Source organism: Microcebus murinus, chromosome 12 (genome assembly GCF_040939455.1).
Source record: "Microcebus murinus isolate Inina chromosome 12, M.murinus_Inina_mat1.0, whole genome shotgun sequence".
Taxonomy (NCBI): domain Eukaryota; kingdom Metazoa; phylum Chordata; class Mammalia; order Primates; family Cheirogaleidae; genus Microcebus; species Microcebus murinus.
This window is the reverse complement of record NC_134115.1, coordinates 86,632,626-86,654,327: the sequence shown is the minus strand read 5'-3', so window position 1 is coordinate 86,654,327 and position 21,702 is coordinate 86,632,626. Positions and strand designations below refer to the sequence as shown.

Genomic DNA, 21,702 nt, shown 5'->3' with positions numbered 1-21,702 from the left:
CATCTGGAGTCCAGGACCTGGGGTCTGCTGAGATTCGAACTCAACCCCCTCTTGGGAGGGCACATCTTCTTCCTCCTCCATCCTTCCCAGGAAACCCTGGCCCAGCCCTCAGGCCAAGGACACAGAGCGTACTCTGTCCCTGCCCTCGGGTAGGGTGTTTACTGCTGGGTTGGACCAAATAGTGCATCTTTCTGGGTGGTGACCTGGCAGGAGTATTGTGTCGGCCACTTCCTCTAGGTAGACGGAGATGACCTAACAGGTCTGGTGGCTGGTTTGACATGTGCTGAAGGCTCTTCCAACCTCCCGACCAGGAAACTGAGGACTCTGCCTTTGCCACAGCGGGCCCTGCAGCTGCTGGGAGGTGAATGGGGGGCCAGAGCCTCCCACAGCTCTAGAGGGCACCTCGATGTGCAGCCCCTCTTTGGGCGTCTGTCTTCCTGTCTACACTCTGGTTCCTGTGCTCCTCAGCAGACTTGCTGGGGACCGGCCTACTTCCTCCTGAGCCCAGAAGGAAGCCAGGTGAGTCGCACACCTGGAGGTGGCGTAAGGGGCCTTCTGGGTACCTGTGTCACCCGGGCCCGTCGCCACTCCAGCCTCTGTCTGTGAAGAAGCAGAGCCACTGTGCCTCTGCAGGAGCCCAGGTAGGGACCAGGGGGCTATGGAGCAGCTCCCGTGTGAGGCCCCACCTGCGGGCGCCCCCACCGGCCTGTCGTCTGGAGGGAGAGAGGCTCTCAGCCTGTGCTCTGCCCAGGGGCTGCTGGGGTATCCTGGGCAAGTTCTGTCCTCTCCCTGGGCCTTGATTTTGGTTTCTGTGGGGAACCCTGGGCAGCAGGGGAGGAGATCTTTTAGGACTCCCCAGAACACCATGGAAGGGAAAGATCATACTGGCTTAAAGAAGTTTACTAAAGGGCAAGAAGAGGGGTCACATGCCCGACCGATACCTGTGGGGCAGGAAGGGCTGAAGCAGAGGCCAGCTCTTCCAGACCGTGGGAGGGAGGAACCAGAGGATTGGCTACAATCACCATCCATGACTGTCCTTTGTGGCCTGGCCCAGCTCTCATAAGGCCTGGAGCCTCAGTGTAGGACAACTCTGTGCTTCTTAGGCCTAGTGGAATCTCAGCCCTGCCACCCATGTGTTCTCTGAGCCTTAGTTTCTTCGTCTGGAAATTGGGGTAACAGTGGTACCCATTTCATAGTTTATTTAAGGATTCAAAGAGGTATGTTTGCAAAGTGCTTAGCATAAGAGTAAGCTGCTCCTTTTCTCATCCTTATTATTACTGTTGACTTGGTGGTCATTGTTCTTGGGGCTCAGCAAGGGGAGCAGCCCTAAAGCAGAGCCTCCTGGGGTGAGCCTGGGCCCAGGGTCATGGCAAGTCTGAGTGGGCAGTTTCAGGTTCGGATCTGGTCCAGGGGCTGAGCTGAACTACTCGCTCTTACTTCCTGGGTTCAAGTCACTGACCTTGGAAAGGAGGACTGGGTTACATGTCCCATGCCTGGTGCAACCTGCTAGGTGGCCTTAGGCTAGGGGTGCTCCTTCTCTGGGTCCCAGCAGTCAGGTTCCTCAGGCTCCCCACCTGACGGCCCTGCCCCATGGTTTTCCATCCTGTGCCTGGCGGGGCAGGCCAGGCTGTCCCGGGCCAGGCTGTCCTGGGCCTGAGGATTAGGAAGCGGATGTAGGTGGGCAGGGACCTGCAGGAAGGGCCACCCCCTCCCTTTCCTGAGGGCTGTGCCTTTGTAGCCTGGAGGACCTTGGAGGACTGCTGACTTTTGTTTTAATTGAAAACAAAGTGTTATTAACTTACCACATTACTACAGGGCAAACAGCCTAGAAGTTTACAGAGGGAAAAGTAAAGGTGGCACCTATCTTTCCTGTCCCACCTCCACTCTCCAGGGGAAACTACAACCGGTAGTCCTGAGTGGATTCTCCCAGACAATTTATGTGTACATTTACAATTCAGCACAGACAGTTGTATTTTTAAAAGACAAGCATAAAAAAAAAAAAAGAATTAATTCATTTCTACACTAAATATTAAAAAAAAAAAAAAAAAAAGACAAGCAAAAGCACGATGGCTCACGCCTGTAATCCTAGCACTCTGGGAGGCAGAGGCCGGTGGATTGCTCAAGGTCAGGAGTTCGAAACCAGCCTGAGCAAGAGTAAGACCCCGACTCTACTATAAATAGAAAGAAATGAATTGGCCAACTAATATATATAGAAAAAAATTAGCTGGGCATGGTGGCGCATGCCTGTAGCCCCAGCTACTCGGGAGGCTGAGGCAGTAGGATTGCTTGAGCCCAGGAGTCTGAGGTTGCTGTGAGCTAGGCTGATGCCACGGCACTCGCTCTAGCCTGGGCAACAAAGTGCAACTCTGTCTCAAAAAAAAAAAAAAGACAAGCAAAAAAAAAAAAAAAATCACAGTATATATGCAGTTCCTTTTTAGAATTTTTTTTTGAGACAAGAGTCTTGCTAGAATGCCAAGGCATCAGCCTAGCTCACAGCAACCTCAAACTCCTGGGTTCAAGTGATCCTTTTGCCTCAGCCTCCCAACAAGGTGGGACTACAGGCACTTGCCAGCAACCAGGCTAGTTTTTGTTTCTATTTTTAGTTGGCCAGCTAATTTTTTCTATTTTTAGTAGAGACCAGGTCTCACTCTTGGTCAGGCTGGTCTTGAACTTCTGCCCTCAAGCTGTCCTCCCGCTTCCGCCCCACCAGAGTGCTAGGATTACAGGCGTGAGCCACCAAGCCCAGCTCTTTTTAGAAATTAAAAATAATGTTTTTAAATATGTAAACATCGTGTGACTGTGATCTTAAAATTTTTAGAAAATGTAGCTAAGCCAAAAGGAAAAAAAAAGCCCTAAATCCCATCATTCCAGAAATAAACACTATTAACACTTTAATCACTGTGATGGGCAAAAAGATGTTTTCTTATTTTTCTTTTTCTTTGTTTTAACTTTCTTCTTTTTTTCACCTTTCTTTTAAAATATTGTGATACACATAAACGACCGTGTATCATCTTTGTAGCTTATAAAACATAATGATAGCGTGAATCTCTTGAACTCAGTCCTGACTTAAAGACCAGACCATTACTTGCACACCTCCTTTCCTCCCCTACAGACATCCTGGTGCTCTTGACTTTTGCTTTTAAAACTTTAATCAGTATGAGAGGCAAAAGCTATCCAGTGTCGTTGGCTGTGAGAGGCGGCCTGCTGAATGCTTAAATAATACCTCGTGTATTTTGATTTGTCTTCCCAGACTTGACTTTTTCACTCCTGTCTCTAAGATTCATCCACGTAATTGTAGCTGGCTCGTTTCTCCCTGCTATACATTATTCTGTAGTGTGAATGTTTCATCATGTACAAAAATTCTCTTCTCTCGTTGATGGATATTTGGGCTGTTTCCAGTTTTGTATTATTTCAAGCAACGTGGCCATGAATTTTATTGTGTACATCTGCAAGAATTTCTCCAGGGCATATCTAGCCAGGCGTGGAGTGCAAATTTTACAACTTTGTTTTCCAAAGTGATCATACAAGATGCCGTGCTTTTTTCTTTTTGAGTTTTAAAGAAATAAAGTTTATTTTACTTCCCAAGGTAGGGAAGGGCATGGCACAAGAGAGAGAAAGGAGTAGTGCCAGCCCAGAGGATTAGCGGTTTGGGCTTTTATTGAGAGCAAAAGGCGAAGACAAAAGAGAATAGTTATTGTTGCCAACTGATAGCAAGAGGGCTGTGAAAAGCCTGTGTCTGTTTTTCTTTTTTTTCCTCTTCTCTCTGAGACCGGCTGAGCGGATCAGGGTCCTGGAAATGTGGTCTGGCAGGAAGGGGATGTCAGAACTCAAGACGCAGTTCTTAAACTTGCTTTCTTCACTTAAATGTCCTGTAAACATCCCAGGGAGACTTTCCAGTTAGGGCCATTGACCCGAATCCTACACCGCAATAGCCTCCCAGGGCACTGCGGGCTGCGCCTTTGTTGATTTAACCGTCCCCCCTCCCACGCTCCCCCAGGCTCCGTCGGTTATTTTTCACTATCGTGTAATTATAAGAAGGAACATTAATTTTTTTAATTTTTATATATTTTTTTAATATTTTAAAAGTTCATTCTTTTTTTACCACAAGAAGCGACTGGAAGAGGAGCATTTTTAACCCTCACGAGCCCGGGGTCGTCCTTGCCCTCCTTTCCAGAGGCAGCGGGAGGGAAGTGCGTGCCGGCCGCGCAGCTAGTCCACTCAGGGTGACTCCCGGGTGCGAGGCTCCGGGCAGGGAGCCTTGGAAGAAACTCAAATGAGTCCAAGCGCAGTGTGCTCTGGGACTCAGTTTCCCCATCCGGGGTCGTGGTGACAATAAAACGAGATTGAACTGGGCCTGACCCACACTACAGGGCTCTGGAAGTTTGTTGTATTTTCGTTGTCACTACAGGCTGCCCAGTGGGGAAACTGACGCGCCCAGCGGGCTGCGGGACCCCGGCCGTCCGCCCCTCACCCTTTCCCGCCGGCACCGCCCGGGGGCGGAGCCACCGCGGCCCCCGAGGCTCCGCCCGCCTCCCAGGCCTGGACCGCGCTGCGAGCCCGGCGCTAGGACCCGGCGGGCCGGGGCTGCGGCGGGGCCTGGCGGCCTGGGGAGCGCGGACCCCGGCTCTCGGCTCCCGGCGCCATGTGAGGGGCTCGGGGGCCGCGGGGGCCGGGCGCTCCCCGGCGGAGGTGAGCGGGCGCCGCGCGGGGCGGGGGCGGGAGGGGCGCCGCCTGCGCCCGGGAAGGGGCATCGCGGACCGCTGGGGGTGGGGATGCAAGCGGGGGCCCGGGGACTCCCCTAGACCCAGTCCTCCTGGGCGATCGCGCCCCCAGGTCCCGCTCCTCGCGCCCAGAGGTTGTCGCGGGGTTCTCTGGGCCTCCTGGCGCTGACTACCCGGTTAGAGTTGGGGTCCCTGCCTCTTCTCTTTCCCGCTGGGGTTAGGGCTCCGGACGCCCGAGTGCGGGAGTTGGGGAGCGGGTCGGCGCGAGGAGGGCGCAGGGGTGAGCTCCCCGGTGGACCCACGGGCTTGGCGCCCCCATCATCTCGGAATTAGGACCCCCTCCCCCTTCTCGCTGGAGCCCTCCTCCCACGCGGGCTCGTGGGGGCGTCCCGACCCTGCGAGAGGGCGCTGGGGGCTGGAAGAAGGAAAGCCCCCAAACAGAGGGCAGGGTGTAGCCCCCGCCCTTAGCTCGGGGTCAGCCCTCCTGCACGTCCAGTCCTGGGGCTAAGTCCAGGCTCCTGGGCCAGTGCGCCTGGGCTGCCGCCAGCCCATCCTGAGCAAGCCGCTCTTCAACAGGCCTGCTCCCGCTGCCAGTGCCCGGCCAGGTGCTGGGCACACGACGGTGGCCTCTACCCCTCCAGCCCAGGGGGATCGTCCAGGGAGACCCGGTCAGGCCCAGCCCTGGGCTGGGCTGCTCCCTGTAAACAAGACTCCCCATAAAGGCTCTGGGCGGCCCTGCAAGGCACTTTGCCTCTCTAAACTTCAGTCTCCTTATCTGTGAAATGGGGAATAAGCATATGTTGCCAGGAAGATTGAGCGAGTGGGCAATGCTTAGCACACTCCTGCAGGCGTTCCGGGGGTCGGGGTCAGGAGAGGAGTGTTTCCCAGGCACCCCGGAGACGCAGGCCTTGAGCAATGAGTAACCACCAGACTAGCAGCGGCTGGCACTGACAGCGTTGTCAAGCGCTGTGTGTCTCTTGCCACATCCGCTGGAATCCTTCCGACAGCCCTGTGAGTCACCTGCTGTTGTTATTCATTCCCATTTCACAGATGAGGAAACTGAGGCTCAGAGAGGTCACATGGCTTGCTCGAGGCCCCCCAGCCAGTAAGTGGTGGACCCGGGATTCGCACTGGCACCTGACATGCTGTACTGACCATGGCCTTCTCAGAGCGGGATTGTGACGGGGCTGGCCAGGCGGCGGTGGTCCTGGCTGAGGGCACTGCTCAGGCAAAGGTGGGAAAGTGGGGGTGGGCACTGGAGTGTCTGGAGCATGGGGCCGGCGCAGGAAAGGGTAGTAAGACGTAATAAGACCAAGGCAGCGGGACCCGCGAGGCCTTGAATGCCGGAGGCGGCAGGGCTGATGGGGACCCTAGGATTCTGGGCTCCCGCCTTTTGCCCTGACGGCCTGTGAGTCCAAGGACAAGCCGCTCCTCCCTCCTGACGAGCCTCAGTGTTCTGGTCTGTATACCGCGGGGCCTGGCCTGGGCGAGGTTTCGGGGTCTCCCAGACTGGCCGTGAGGGGCTGGCCGCCGAGAAACCTGCGCGGGCCGGGCAGGTGGGAGGTCCCCGCGGGGAAGGGGCAGGGCCGGGGAGGGGCGGGGCCAGGACCTGACCAATCTGCAGCGAGGAGCGTGGCGCTCCCTTTGGCCCGAGGTTCCCTGGCTATTCCTGGTGACGGTGTAGGAGTCAACAGTCGCCAGGTCAGCGGGTGGAGAGAGCGGTTGGAGAGAGTGGCCGGAGCCCACAGGCACTGGAGGAGGGGACCTGGCCGAGGAGCCCCCTGAGCCCTAGTTTTGTCCCTCTGCACACCCTCCCCACCGCCCTCCGGCGTTTCTGTGGGAGGGAGACTGGACACAGTATTCACTCCCCTTTCACAGGTGGGAAACTGAGGCCCTGAGGGAGCTGGCTCCTGGGTGGGGGTCGCGGCGGCGGCTGGGGAGTGAGGAGCAGAGCTGGGCTGGTCCCCTCACTGCCAGGCATGGGCGGGCGCAGGAAGGAAGACTGCCCAAGGCTGCATTGTCACCCAGAGGTCCCCCACCCAGAGCTGCCCGGGTGGGGCTGTGATTACAGCCCTTTGGTGGATGAGTCCGAGCCCCTGAGCTCTGCAGAGACTGCGGAGCCGGCACCGGCACCGGGCTTCCCGACTCAGCCAGTGCCCCCAGCTCCCGGGTCGGTTGACCTTACTGGTTAAGAACTGATTCCGTCCGCGGGATTCCGTGGCTGTGGCGGCAGAGGGCAACCAAGTGCGGGCCTGGGGTGGGGCCGGTGAGGGCCCAGGGAAGCTCCTGGTCCACCGCTCCTGGTCCACCCCAGGCTTGCAGGATGAGTGGCGGCCAGGTGGCCCGAGGAGAGCAGTGCTCCAGGCAGAGCTGAGGGGAGTAAGAGCAGAGGTGTTTGGGACCTACGAGGAGTGCAGCTTTGTTCTGAGGCCGGAGGGACCCAAGGCAGGCTTTAGTGCAAATGGGGCTCCCTCTGAGTGGGGGTCAGGTCCTCCAAAAGGGGAGCCAGCTTTAGGTCTGCCAGCCGCCTGCGTGTGGACCAGCTCCTGCTCAAGGAGGAGAATGGGCAGGGAGAGGGGCGGGGCTCTGCCACCACCACAGTGCTGTGTTACCTCAAGCAAATTCCTGCCCTATCTGGGCCTCAGGGTCTCCATTTGCCAAGTGGATGTGGCCCTGAGCTGTACCATTCTGGGCGGGTAGGACAGCTCAGTGGGGGACATAGGGTGTAGTATTTGACCAGCTGAACCCAGAGGAAGATGCCCAGGCCATAACCTTTTCTGGTGGCTTACAGGTGTGACCCCACATCCTTGCCCCCAGGGGCACCTGCAGGACACCGACCCCTACCCCTCAGCAGATGCCAGAGAGAGATGAGTAGCAACAAAGTAAGTTCTCCTTCATTTCTTGTCCCCATTCGGGCCTCCCATTTCCCTCTGTGGAATGGGCTCCGGTGGACCTGCCTCAGACCCACGCCACTGTGAGTCTCTCTCCTTCCCGCCAAGGAGCATCGGAGGCCTGGGGGCCCAGATTTGAGCCCTGCTTTGGCTACTGAGCTGCTGAGTGGCGTGAGGCAGGCTCCTGCCAGTCTCTGGGCCTGGGGTCAGCTCTGCCCTCCTAGGCTTGACTGGTCTGTCTGTGGTGAAGGACCAGCAGAGGTGACTGTGGAGTGGTGTGCAGGGGGTGGGGGTGGGGAGGTGGAAGTGAGCAGGAGGCAAGGGGAGGGGGCAGTGGTGACAGTCAAAGGTGATTGGCCAGGCATGGTGGCTCATGTCTGTAATCCTAGCACTCTGGGAGGCTGAGGTGGGAGGATCGCTCAAGGTCAGGAGTTCAAGACCAGCCTGAGCAAGAGCGAGACCCCGTCTCTACTAAAAATAGAAAGAAATTAATTGACCAACTAAAAATATACAGAAAAAATTAGCCGGGCATGGTGGCGGATGCCTGTAGTCCCAGCTACTTGGGAGGCTGAGGCAGGAGGATCGCCCAGGAGTTTGAGGTTGCTGTGAGCTAGGCTGATGCCACGGCACTCCAGCCCAGGCAACAGAGCGAGACTCTGTCTCAAAAAAAAAGGTGGCTCAACATAAGCATCGCCTTGAGGACACCAGGATTCCCCACCATTCATTCATTCATTCATTCACCTACTCTGCGCCTGACCCTGCGCACCCCTTCCCTAGGGTCCACTGCAGCCTGGGCAGAGCCTGAGGTTGGAGGTGGGGTAGGCTGGCTGTATTAGTCTGGGTCTAATCAGGAGAGGGAAGCCACACAGTAACTGAACAGGAAAAGTTTATGCAAAGAGTTATCAACTGTAACAGGGCATTGGGATAACAAGGGATTGGGACTCTAAGGAACATGGGCATAGCAGATATAAAGAGCAGACCACCCCCCAGCACCACCAGGGCTGAGATCCAGGCCTTGCTGCAGAGGCCATGGCTATGGCCCGCTGGGTGGCTCTAATACAGAACTGGCCCAGGGTGGGGTAGCTGCTGGCCTCTGGGTGCAGCATCAGGTTGAGTGCTCTGCAGTCGCTGTACTTTGGAGAAGCTGTGACTGCAGCAAGAGCTAGAGGCATTCTGCCTGAGGAAGCTGCTGGGTGCTGCTAGTGCCAACACTCTTGGCCTCTGGGCAGTGGAGACGATGCCCTTGTTAGAGAAGCCACGTGCTCTGCAGGGGCCTCTAGCAAGGCTCACGTGCACTAGCAAGCCCACCAGGACCCAGAAGCAAAGGCCTTTCCTAGTGCAATGTCTCGCCAGCACCTTCTACTCACCAAGCTTAATATGCAGCTAACTAGTGAGGGAAAATATTTAAAGGGCCCAGATCCATTTCTGTAGGACAGACAAAAAGGATAAGCTTGGGGCTGAGAGGCAACTTAGATAACTTATAGAGAGTTACTGTTGGGGAAGAGCTGGGCCCTGGTGCTCAGATGTCCTGCCTGTTTCTAGACAGCCTTTTAGCTGCAGCTGGAGAGAATCCTGACAGCCATGTCCAATCTGGTCCAGAACCCTCCCCCACCCCAAGGAAACTTCTGTGTTTCAGGCCCTGCCCTGGGATCTGGGATACAGTAAGGTGTGAAGCTGACCCAGGCTCAGTCCTCAAAGCTCATGAACTACTTAGAGGGATGGCAGTTTGGATGCAGTGTGATCAGTATTGTGATGGGGGAAAGGCGGGGGCTGAGGGAGGCCTTCCTGGAGGAGGTAGTGCGTCAGCCGGTCTGGCATGAAGAGCAAGCATTAGCCAGGCATGGCAGGTGGCAAGGCAGGGGGCGCCGAGCCTGCCATGTGGCTGGGCCCTCACTGGCCTCTCCCTCTCCAGGAGCAGCGGTCAGCAGTGTTCGTGATCCTTTTTGCCCTCATCACCATCCTCATCCTCTACAGCTCCAACAGTGCCAACGAGGTCTTCCACCACGGCTCCCCGCGGGGCCACACACGCGGGCCTGTCAACCTCAAGAAGTGGAGCATGACTGATGGCTATGTCCCCATTCTTGGCAACAAGGTAGAGCAGCCCCTTTGGGGAGCTCCCTGGAGGTGCCTGGTGGCTGATCCTGCCCATTGCCCACCATTGCTGCTCCCTTCTCCCCCTCCTGCTCTTCTTCCTCCTCCTACTCCATCATCACCTCTTCTCTCCCCCACCCCCAGCCCTCCTAAAGGAAAGGAGCGTCCCGGGAGTCAAGACCCTGACCCCCTGTGACTTTGTCCCCTTGCTGGCTGTGTGACCTTGGTTAAGTGCCCTGTCCCTCTCTGGGCCTCCAAGGCTGATATCCTGCCGCCTCTTGAGTCAGAATCCCATTGGAAACGTGCCTCTGGCTTTCACTGCTCTCTCTGTCTCTGCCAGGGCGTCTGCAAGCCTTGAGAGCAGGACACGGGTCCCTGACAACACAAAAGCAGTAGTAATAACAGCTGCCTGTATCAAGGGCCTGCCACGTGCCAAGCACTGTGGTCACCAGTAATCCTCAGACAAATCCTGTGAGGTCAGCATTATTCTCTCTCTTGCAGAGATGGGGTAACCAAGGCTCAGAGAGGTGAGGTCACTTGTCCGCAGCCACACAGCAAGGAGGGGAAGGAGACAAGGTATTTTCCAACCTCTGCTAAGTTGCAGCTATGTAGAGAGGCCAAAAGTCCTTCCTGGAGACTTGGGTTTTCCCTGAGTAGCCATGAAATTCAGGTTGTATTTCTGGGGTTCGCCCTGTAGTACCTCTCCTTCCTCATCGACCCTCCTATATTTTCTTTAGGGCTTTTGCACACAGCGCAGAGCCCTGGGCTCCAGACGTACCCTCGCTGGGGAAGGGCCCATTCTTGAGTGTTTAGAGACAGATTAACACCTAACTGAGTCTTTCTCTACCCTAAGAACCCTTGAAAGCGGAAGAAAAGGGGCCCAGCTCGCGCGTGGGTGAGGTGGGAAGGAGTGAGGCAGAGCCAGGCTCGTGGAGCTTCTGGCCTGCTGGGGAAGCCAGAAAACGAGAGCTCAGGAGAGTGGGAGAGACAGTCAGTCAGTGTACGTGGGACACGTTGCTGGATCCCAGAGTAAGGGCTCGGGGAAGGCTGCCTGTAGGAGGTGACATTTGAGCTTAGCCTTGAAGGGTGACTGGGAATTCCATGGGCAAAAATTAGACTCAGAGAGCATGTGGTTCGAACCCATTCATTGCACCCACGGAAACACAGAGGCCCAGAGGGGCTTTCACAGCCTTCCTTAATAGTAAGGGGGTTGTCTTGGTTCTGGGTGATGTGGAAATGCCCGGGGTGCATTTGGAGAGATGTCCTTTTTGGGGACAGAGGAATCTGTGGTCACATAGACCTGGGTTCAAATCCTGGCACTGCACTTCTCCACTGCATCACCTTCTATTTTCTGCCTTGTTGATTCTGCCCCAACTGAGTGCCTTTACTCCCGCCTAGGAGTCTTTGTGGTTGCCGTCTCTCCTGTCTTCAGGATGTCTTTTCAGGTGGTCCTTTCTCATCCTGTAGGGCTCAGATCCGAGAGGCCTCCCCAGCCGGCCTTTCTAAAATCGCCCCCAGTCCAGTCACTCGTGATCACCTGCCCCTATTTTATGTTTCCTTGGCATGTATCACATTCTTTTCTGTCTCCCTGACTGAGTTCCTTGAAGGCAGGAGCTGGGTCTGTTTTACTCATTGCTCTGTCCCACGTACTTGGCCATTAGCCCTTTGCACTCAGATGTCGAGTGTAACTCAACACGGTTAGCAAAAATTATAGATATTAAAATTACTCCTTGAATGTATCAATAATTTGAAATATAAAAAAATCCCAATAAATAAGTTTGTATGAAAAGAAACTCTAGTTTTTTATTCTACTGCCACGCTTTGTAAAATCTGGGGTATTTAAAAAATTAAATCTCGAGTAGAATAAAGGAATTGAGAAAAAAGCAAGCGAGTGCAAAGGGTGAGCCAGCTTGCTAGAAATGGTTGTTGAATGGCAAATGAATGGGCTTTACTTTCCCTGTCTTTAAAATGGGTATAATAATTCCTGGCTCCTAGAGGCCTGGACATATGGAGCACAGGGCTCAGCATGAAGTGACCTCGATAATGTTGGCTTTCCTTTGCCCCCCAGACGCTGCCCTCCCGGTGCCACCGGTGTGTGATTATCAGCAGTTCCAGCCATCTGCTGGGCACCAAACTGGGCCCCGAGATTGAGCGTGCCGAGTGTACAATCCGCATGAATGACGCGCCCACCACGGGCTACTCAGCCGATGTGGGCAACAAGACTACCTTCCGCGTGGTGGCTCATTCCAGCGTATTCCGTGTGCTGCGGAGGCCCCAGGAGTTCGTCAACCGGACCCCTGAACCCATATTCATCTTCTGGGGGCCCCCGGACAAGATGCAGAAGCCGCAGGGCAGCCTTGTGCGTGTCATCCAGCGGGCAGGCCTGGCGTTCCCCAACATGGAGGCCTACGCCGTCTCTCCCACCCGCATGCATCAATTTGATGACCTCTTCCTGGGTGAGACGGGCAAGGACAGGTACAAGCCTCCCACCCATCCCCTATGGCCAGCCCTGTGCTCCCTCTCAGCATGTCCTGGCCAGAGGGGCCTGTTGCTCCCAGCATACACTGCTCTGAAGGTGTGGTCAGGTTTCTAGGAGAGTTCTCTTCATGTCCAGCTGTTAACATGGGTTTTCCAACATGCTCTGCATGGCCTCATCTCCCCAGGAGGGCTTCCTCCCAGCATGCACTGCTCTGAGGGCACAAGGACTTCCAGCATGCTCTGCTCTGAGATTGCACAGTCACTCCTAGCACCTTTCTGGGAGAAGCTCCCCATAGCATACCTAAGGTAAAGTCTTCCCTACTCCCAACATGTCTTGCTTAAGCACACAGTTGGCTCCCATCACGTTCTGTTCTAGGGATACATCTAGGCCAGTGCTATCCAATAGAAATATGTGAGCCACATATGTAATTTAAATTTCTATAGTAGTCACATTCAAAAAAGTAAAAAGAAACAGGTGAAATTAACTTTAATATATTTTATTTAACCCAATATAATGAACATATGGCTCATATACATATTTTGTTAGATTTATACCTAAATTTCTAAAAACTTTTGGAGCTATTATACATGACTATAAAAAAAACTTTTTTTGGTTCCCAATTGTTCATTGCTAATATATAGAAAGAGTATATAGAAATTGATTTTTTTTTTTGAGACAGAGTCTCACTCTGCCTGGGCTAGAGTGCCATGGCATCAGCCTAGCTCATAGCAACCTCAAACTCCTGGGCTCAAGCGATCCTTCTGCCTCAGCCTCCCAAGTAGCTGGAACTACAGGCATGCACCACCATACCCAGCCAATTGTTTCTATATATTTTTAGTTGGCCAATTAATTTCTTTCTATTTTTAGTAGAGACAGGGTCTCCCTCTTGCTCAGGCTGGTTTTGAACTCCTGATCTTCAGCTATCTGCCCACCTCAGCCTCCCAGAGTGCTAGGATTACAGACACGAGCCACCATGCCTGGCCTTGACTGGTTTTGTTTTTTTTTTTTTTTGAGACAGAGTCTCGCTTTGTTGCCCAGGCTAGAGTGAGTGCCGTGGCGTCAGCCTAACTCACAGCAACCTCAATCTCCTGGGCTCAAGCAATCCTTCTGCCTCAGCCACCCAAGTAGCTAGGACTACAGGCATGTGCCACCATGCCCGGCTAATTTTTTCTATATATGTTAGTTGGCCAATTAATTTCTTTGTATTTATAGTAGAGACGGGGTCTCGCTCTTGCTCAGGCTGGTTTCAAACTCCTGACCTTGAGCAATCCGCCCACCTCAGCCTCCCAGAGTGCTAGGATTACAGGCGTGAGCCACCGCGCCCAGCCGACTGGTTCTTGGATGTTGAATCAGTCCTGCGTTTCTGGAGTAAATCCCACATGGTTGTGATGTATTTGTAGATAGATTGATAGATAGATAGATAGCTGGATATGATTTGCTAATATTTTTTTGAAATTTTTGTGTCTGTGTTCATGAGAGATATCTGTGTTCATGAGAGATACTGATCTGTTCGGTTTTTTGGTACTAGCTTTGCCTGGTTTGGCTATCAGGGTCATGCTGGCATCAGAAAATGACTTGGGAAATGTCCCCTCTTCCATTTTTCTGGAAGAGATTGTGTAAAATTGGGATTATTTCTGTTTAAGTGTTTGGTAGACTTTCCCAGTGAAATGCTCTGGGCCTGGAGAGTTGTTTTTCAGAAGGTTTAAAACTATGAATTCAATTTCTTGAATAATTATGGTATATTCTGGTTATCTATTTCCTCTTGGGTGAGTTTTAGTAGTTTGTGGGTTTGAAGGAATTGGCCCGTTTCATGTAAGTTGTCAAATGTATGTATGTGGTTGTTTGTGGACTTTTCTTATTATTCTTTGAATGTTTGCGGGGTTTATGGTGATTTCCCCTCTTTTATTCTTGTTATCGGTAATTTGTGTCTTCTCTTTTTCTTTGTCAGTCTTGCTAGAGGTTTATTTTTTTTAAAATCTTTTCAGAGTACCACCTTCTATCAAATACATGCAAAATATTTTCAGCTCGAAATGTAATCAATATAACAAATTATCAATGAAATATTCTACATTTTTTTCATACTAACAAATCCAGTATGTATTTACACTTACAGCACATCTCGACCACATGTCAGTACTCAATGACCACATGTGGCTGGTGGCCACTAAGGTGGAAGCACCAGGTTCTGGGCTAGGCTCTCAGGCCTTGCTCTGAACTGCAGTCACTCCAGTATGACCACCTCTGATTAGTGTCCCCTTAGGGCACATCTGCTTTTAGCATGCTCTCTCCCAGCCTGCCCTACTGTGACTGGTCTTCCTGGAAGCACATTCTCACTCTTCCCCTCAAAGGCAGTCCCTCCACACTCCTGTCTCTGCCTGGACAGCCCTCTGCCACAGGCCATGCTTCCAGAGCAGGGCTGGACTGGGGAACTGAAGTGAGGGTAGGGCCCCGCTGTGTGGGCGGGAGGAGTTCCAGGAAACTCCATGTGGGTTGGCCACCCCTCCCTGCCTGCTGCCCCCTCTTTGCCTGTGTGCCCCCTCATCACCACCCCTCTCTGTCCCCAGGGAAAAGTCCCACTCGTGGCTGAGCACAGGCTGGTTTACCATGGTGATCGCAGTGGAGTTGTGTGACCACGTGCACGTCTATGGTATGGTCCCTCCCAACTACTGCAGGTGAGCTGCCTAGCCAGGGCCCTCCTAGGACAATGCCCTGTCCCTGGCCGCAGGATGGAGCTGGGGGCCTGGAAACCTTGCCTGGGAGTGTCTAAAAGGGCTTCTACTTCATGGCATTCAAACTGCTCTGCAGAGATCCAGGCTTCCTCGAGCTCCCTCAGGGGCCTCCACCCCAGGCTCAGCCAGAGTTTGTTTATTGATAATAACTATTATTAGTAGTATGCTATGAAAAGCCCACTAAGTGACAGCTATAATTTACTGAGAACTGACCACGCACCGAGCGTGGCTACGTTTATTAGCTGACTTACTCCTCACAGCAACCCTAAGGGATAGGAACTGCCACTTTCCCCATTTCAGAAATGAGAAAGGCTAAGGAAGTTGTTTTATGAATGGCTTAAGGTCCCCCAAACAGTAGGAGGTGCGTCCCGGCTCTTGTGCCCACAGTCCTGCCTCTACTCTACACTGCCGCCCTGTTGGGCAAAGGAAAAGGTGCCACTGCATTAAAAGAAAAAGTCTGATGGTCACAAACCGAGTCCACCCTACACTCATTTTACAGAAGGGAAAACCGAGGGCTGGGGAGGGCCAGGGATTTCCCTTACTGAAGTCCTACACCAGGGGAGGGGCGGGGCAGGAAGGGCAAGGACCCTGCCATGATGACCCCATCTTCTCTGCCCCAGCCAGCGGTCCCGCCTGCAGCGCACGCCCTACCACTACTACGAGCCCAAGGGGCCGGACGAGTGTGTCACCTACATCCAGAATGAGCACAGCCGCAAGGGCAACCACCACCGCTTCATCACTGAGAAGAGGGTCTTCTCATCGTGGGCCCAGCTGTACGGCATCACCTTCTCCCACCCCTCCTGGCCCTAGGCCACCCTGCCTGTGGGACCGGAGGAGGGACACTGGAGAAGTGGCTCTCCGCCCAGCGACTCAACCGTGGGCTGTCTTCTGGCCAATCAAAGCTGGCTGGAGTGTCTCTCAGCCAATCAGGGCCTTGACGAGAATGTATCCTCCAGCCAATCAGGGCCCGGGGGTATCTCTAGGCCAGTCAGGGATTTGGGAGTCTATGTGGTTAATCAGGGGTGTCTTTCCTGTCCTGTCAGGGTCTAAGCTTAGTCATTCAGGGTATAAGGGTGCTTCTGAGTCAATCTGAGGCTAAGGACATGTCCTTTCCCATGAGGTCTTGGTTCAGAGCCCCAGGAATGGACTCCAAGTCACTCCCTCCTGGGTTGGGACAGTGGGGTCCCATCCCAAGGAACTGGGAACTTGGTGTTGCCCCCTCAGTTCCCAGAATCAGAAAGAGATCACATAGGGGTGGAAGCTGTCCGGAGGCCAGGCCAGAGAATCTGTGGGGTTGTGGGGGTTTGGGGAGTCCCAGAGGTGGGAGGCCGGTGTCCAGGTCTTGGCTGTGCCCTGAGTTACCTTGGGCAAACCCCTCCCCTCTCCGAGTGCCCTTTGGCCTGTGTCAGGTTCTGAGGTGGTCTGAGTCCCTTTCCCACCGCAGCCGACCGCCCTTGGGTCTGTTCTCCCTGAGGCTGGGTCCCCCAGCCACTGTCCCTTGCTGGGAGCCAGCTCCTGGGTGGTCTAGGGTGCCCTCCCCACCTCCTGGAAAACTTTAGGGTATTTTTGTGCAAACTGCCCCAGGGTTGGGGGACTGTGACAGGAATGGGACACCCTTCAGCTGTTTTCTTAGCCCCTCAGCCCAGCTGCCATCAGCTTGGCTCTTAAAGGGCCAGGCCTCCTCCTCTGCCCTCTAGCAGGGAGGTTTCCACCAGTTCAAGACTTTGGGGCTGAGAAAAGGGGATCCCAGCCACACTGGGGTTTCACACGGGCTCTGTCTGGAGCCGCTAAGGGCTTCTGAGGGTCTCCCCTGAGCCAGCCTGGGATGGCTGTGGGGAGCTGGGAGCTCTGTCACCTGGCTCCGTGTCAGGCACTTTATTAAAGCTGGGCCTTAGTGGGGTGTGTTTGGCCCCTGCCCTTCGGGAGCCTGGAAGGGAAGGGCTTTGGGGGGGAGGCTGTGAGGTGGGAGGGACCGGGCAGGGAGGCCAGCAGCGAGCCATTGCACACTGGGGTGATGGAGGGGCAGTGACTGCCCCAGACTTGGTTTTGTAATGGTTTGTACAGGAATAAACACACCTAAGCTCCAGCCTCGTGTCCTGTGTCTCCTGGGTGGAAGCTCAGCTGGTGCAGCGCTGCGTGCAGCAGGCACCCGTCGGTCAGGAGCGTGGAGACCTGACTGGAGGTGAGGGTACGGAGGCAAGCCCACCTGGCTTTTCCTGTCCCTGTTTTACGGTACCTGTGTGGCCTTGGGTGACGCACTTCTCTGAGAGCCCCAGTTTCTTCATGGACCAAATGGGACCAGATGCTGCCCTTAGGGAGCCCAGGTTCTAGGGAGGGGAGGCCCCCATGGCTCTGCGAAGAACTCCTGTAGAAGCTGAGGGAAGAGTTGGGCAGGAAGTGTGGAAGGGGTATGGGGGGACAACATCCTGGCCATAGGGCCAGAGGTTGTTTGGCTCAGCTCAAAGGCATGGGGGCCTGATGGGCAGGGGGCTGAAATTTCCTGCTAAGCCCTGCAGCGGGGAGGCTGGTGAGGCTGGGACCCTGGCAGGGGTGTGGTGAGCGGGGTCTCCACCTTGCTGCCAGCCTCTCACAGAAAGGCAGATTGGCAGGAGGCAGGGGGTCTGTGACTCTGAGATTACAACCTGTTTAGGCAGATAAGATGCCCTTGGGAGTGAGGCCTAACAAAGGGTGACTGTGTGAGACAAGGGCAGGCAGCCTGCTGGGATCTCCCAGGATCCCAGGGCTGCCGGGGACAGGAAAGAGAGCTTTCCCTGGGCACTGGGCCAGCCGGATGGTGGGCCACCGAGGCTGGGAGGCAAGAATGGCACCTTGGATTTGTCTCAGTTCTCGTAGTCAATCAGCAGCCGCAGGCCATGTACTGTGCTGTGTTGAGCCCCATTGATGAGGGAGGGTGTGTCGGGGGCGGGGACGAATGGCCCCAGCAAGCCTCAGCCAGCCACAGAGCAGCGGGAGGCAGCAGTGAGAGACCAGACTGCTTGGGGCCAGATGGCAAAGGGCCGTGAGTGCCAGCCCGAGGGGGCAAAGCCTTGATCCTTCTTGCTTGGAGAAGTCCAGCGGGCCCCAGCGGGACAGTGGGGCCGCACCAGGGTCCCAGGGGCTGAGCATGTGCAGGGTAATGTTGGCTGTTGGGGGAGGGTACTGGAGGGACAGAGGCTCCTCGAAAGTCCCCATCTGGGGACTACCGCCCAGCGTGGCTGTGGGGATATGGGAACATGGCCCACTTCCGGTCCTGGGCCGTGGCGGGGAAGAGGGCCCAGGAAGAGGTTTCGGGTGGAATTTCTCCCAGAATGCCCTGGCTCTTCTCTCTGCCCACCCGTGGGCACGAAGGTCCAGAGAAGGTGTCAAGAGGAGGTCTTGCTGGGGCAGACCCTGGGTAGTTCGGTTTAGCATCAGGAGTGGGACTATGGTGGACCTCAACCCCAGCTCCTCAAACTCCCACCCCGTCAGGTGGGACCCCGTGGGGACTGGTCTGCTTGCCAGAGTCAGCTTCCTGAAGCCCTCTCGGCACGGCTCTCTTTGCTCTGAAACCTTCCCTGGCTCCCCATTCATTGGCCAGAACCAAATCCACCTCCTCGATTGCTGTTCCAGGTCTCCCACACCCACCCCTGCACCCCTCTACCAGTTCCCCCTGCAAAGCCCGTGGGGCCCCACCTCTGTGGAAAGGGCCCTGCCCCTACCCTGCTTGGGGGTGTGGTGTCTCCTTCTGCGCCTCCCCCCAGCTGCGGCCCTAGTGAGTGGCAGCCAGCTGCTCTCTACGTTTCCGTCCAGCTGTTTCCTACCTCCAGCTGTTGCGGATGCTCAGGGGTTCCCCCAGGCCCTCCTGGGGCAGCCCTACCCCAACCCAGGCTCCCCCTGCACCCTGTGTGCTGACCCGTGGATCCCGCAGTGAACTTCAGAGTGAAGAGGCCCCAGAATGCTCCACCCTGGCTGGTTTGTTTTAAGCCTTGGAATTCTGTCTTTAACCAAAATATTTTTTTAATGTTTTAAAAAATGGGTTTCATTTTTATATGTTTCTGTTTTTAGATTGTTGGTCATAAAATAACTTAAATTGTATGAATGATATGGTAGAAAGGGAAGGCACCACCCAGCCCTATTGCCTGTTAGTGTAGGATATAATCTTCCAGATCTTTCCTCCATGCAGTTTTTTCCCTCCCTTTCCCTCTTTTTCCCTCCCCGTTGCCCCTCCTTTTTTCTTTCTTTAGGTTATAGCTGGGAAATAAAACCCTGAAACTTTAATATCTCACCATTGGTGGAAAATCCATTGTTCATATACAAGTGAAATAATTAAAACAGGTACTTAAAATGTTTTTATTTATAGACTTTATTTTTATTTATTTTTTTTTTGAGACAGAGTCTCACTTTGTTGCCCAGGCTAGAGTGAGTACCGTGGCTTCAGCCTAGCTCACAGCAACCTCAATCTCCTGGGCTCAAGCAATCCTCCTGCCTCAGCCTCCTGAGTAGCTGGGACTACAGGCATGTGCCACAATGCCTGGCTAATTTTTTTCTATATATCTTAGTTGGTCAATTAATTTCTTTCTATTTATAGTAGAGATGGGGTCTCGCTCTTGCTCAGGCTGATTTTGAACTCCTGAGCTCAAATGATCCGCCTGCCTCAGCCTCCCAGAGAGCTAGGATTACAGGCGTGAGCCACCGCGCCCGACCTAGACTTTATTTTTAAATTGCTGTGAAAAAAAAACCACATAATATAAAATTAACCAGGTTAGCCAACCAGCTCACACTGTTGTACAACAGATCTCCAGAACTTTTTCATCTTGCTGATCTGAAACTCCATCCGGTGAAACCGGCTCACCCTCTCACCTCTCCCAGCCCTGGCAGCTGCCGTGCTACTGTTCTGTTTCTGTGAGTTTCTCTCCTGTAGATGCCTCATGTTAATGGAATCACACACTGTTTTTCTGTTTATGACTGGCTTATTTAACCAGCGTAATGTCCTCGAGGTTCATCCATGTCAAAGTTGTTTTATGAAAAGTAATAGATGCTTGTCGTGCGGAGGAACAGAAAGAAGCTTGGGGAAGCCCTTACGTAGGAAGTGAAAGTCTCGCCTGTAGCCAGGTGGTCACACACCCCACAGCCGCCTTCTCGGCCCTGTTTCATTTCAGCAGTTCTAGGATGTTATCAATTTGAATGCAAAACAACGTGATTTTAACTTTGCAGAATTAGAATGCCAAAAATATATATATATGGGAACAGATTTTACAAACACATGCAACGTCCCTGTGTAGTTAGCGTCATTTTTATGCAGGTGGGATCGGACCAGCACAATCGGGCTTTTTGGCAGTTTCTCACCAACGCTATGTGTGTCCAGGGCCTCTTGCCCCACCAGCTGAGACGAGCGTGGGCTTTCTCGCTCAGACTCTGCGGCAGAGTCGTCACCTCCCCATCTCCCCTAGCTGTGCCACCAGCCCAGTCAGTCCCCACTGGCCCTAGAAAACCTTCCTGTGTGAATTTTTGTGCCCACATGTGTTTATTTGAAATGAATTTCTAAAAGTGGAAGGGGCACATCCGAAGCATTGGTTTACATCGTCAACTTGCTTTCCCCAAAGGTTGTGCCAGTGCATGCACCCATGAGAGAACCTCAAACAGCTTCTAATGCAGAGCCTCTGACCCACAGCGCCCACCCCCAACTAAGCTCCCAAGTAAGGACACTTGTCTGACACCACAGGTAGCAGAGCTGGGACTGGACGCAGGCCTCCTGGTGTCTGGCTGCTGTTGTTGCTAAGGCACCACCACCTAAGGTTGTCTCAATCTCCTGGTAGTCTCACTGTCTTGCTCAAATACCTTCCATGGCTCCGTAGTGCCTAGAAGACAAATTCCAAATTCAGTCCACCCTGCCAGCTGGGACTGCTGCCTTCAAGGTCGTGATGTGAGCTGGTGGATGTTCGAGTGCTGAAGTCCTGAAGCTGGACAGCCGTGGGCTCTCGTTCCTACCCTGCTACACTATTGAGGGCCTCCCATTATGTGGCAGTCCCTCTGGAAAATGCTGGGCAAACACATGGCTTTCTACAGGGAAGCTCAGGCGGCCAATTGACGTGCTGGCTTCACATTCCTTCTCCGTGTTTAAAGGGCACAGTGAGTGCTCGTTAGTGGGAGCTATTCTTTTCGTCACGGTCATCCATCCCCGTCTGGGTACCCACAGCATCCTGAACGTCCCGCATCCCAGCACTAACTCACTGGGAGCTGTCTTGCAGCTCCATGGGGACAGGGCTGTTTTTTATAATCTTCTACATTCTATGGGTGGCCTTTGTGGCGCTGGGGAGTTTCAGTTCCAGAGGAGCTTGAAGGGCCCCTCCCAACAGGGTGGAGGAGTCCCAGGTGGGGCTGGCCCCAGAGCCTCTGGGCAGGCTCTGAGGAGGGGCGGGCAAAGCCGGGAGTCCACGCCTCCTGCCTCCCTCCCTTCCCTCCCTGGTCTGCTTCTCTCTGCCACCAATGCGCTGTGGCTTCTTGTGCAAAGAGCCTCTCCTCTCCAGGCCTCAGTTTCTCCAACTGCCATCCAGAGAGCCTGGCCTTGTACACTGGAGTATACCCCGGGCACAGTGGCGGTAACAGAGGAATGAAAACTCTTGGCAAACTGTAGAGTGTGGTGCACATGTGTGGGCCCAGCCACCAGGGGGTGCACGGGGCGGGGGCACCAGCCTTGCCTTGGCTTCCCATGGACTGAGGCGGTCTCCACTCTATTCCCGGTCTCCCGTCCGCTCTCCCTCCCCCTTCCCTCCCTCCCTGCCCTCGCTGGGAGCGCTGGCTCCCGGCATGCC

At 54.3% G+C, this 21,702-nt stretch overlaps 1 protein-coding gene across 7 annotated transcripts; it reads left to right on the top strand.

The window, feature by feature from the left end:
* The first annotated feature begins 158 nt into the window (after positions 1-158).
* Positions 159-16,997, top strand: ST6GALNAC6 (ST6 N-acetylgalactosaminide alpha-2,6-sialyltransferase 6). 7 transcript variants are annotated; one of them, XM_012772027.2, is made up of 7 exons: positions 4,538-4,689; positions 5,772-5,826; positions 7,513-7,603; positions 9,525-9,704; positions 11,772-12,178; positions 14,747-14,854; positions 15,532-16,997. In XM_012772027.2, exons 2-7 carry the CDS (start codon positions 5,801-5,803, stop codon positions 15,719-15,721), a joined length of 1,002 nt encoding a protein of 333 aa, XP_012627481.2. In that variant the 5' UTR covers positions 4,538-4,689; positions 5,772-5,800; the 3' UTR covers positions 15,722-16,997. The 7 variants fall into 7 exon arrangements, with proteins under 7 accessions (XP_075865176.1, XP_012627481.2, XP_075865175.1 ...); XM_076009060.1 differs by having other exon boundaries at positions 5,772-5,955; XM_076009061.1 differs by lacking the exons at positions 4,538-4,689; positions 5,772-5,826 and adding an exon at positions 159-519.
* The last annotated feature ends 4,705 nt before the right edge of the window (positions 16,998-21,702 follow it).

Bases quoted from the DNA above. Each gene is read 5' to 3' on its own strand.
- ST6GALNAC6 (XM_012772027.2), top strand. From the start codon at position 5,801: ATGGCTTGCTCGAGGCCCCCCAGCCA. The intron at 5,827-7,512 runs GTAAGTGGTGGA...GGTGGCTTACAG, and splicing joins TGCTCGAGGCCCCCCAGCCA to GTGTGACCCCACATCCTTGC. The intron at 12,179-14,746 runs GTACAAGCCTCC...CTCTGTCCCCAG, and splicing joins GGTGAGACGGGCAAGGACAG to GGAAAAGTCCCACTCGTGGC.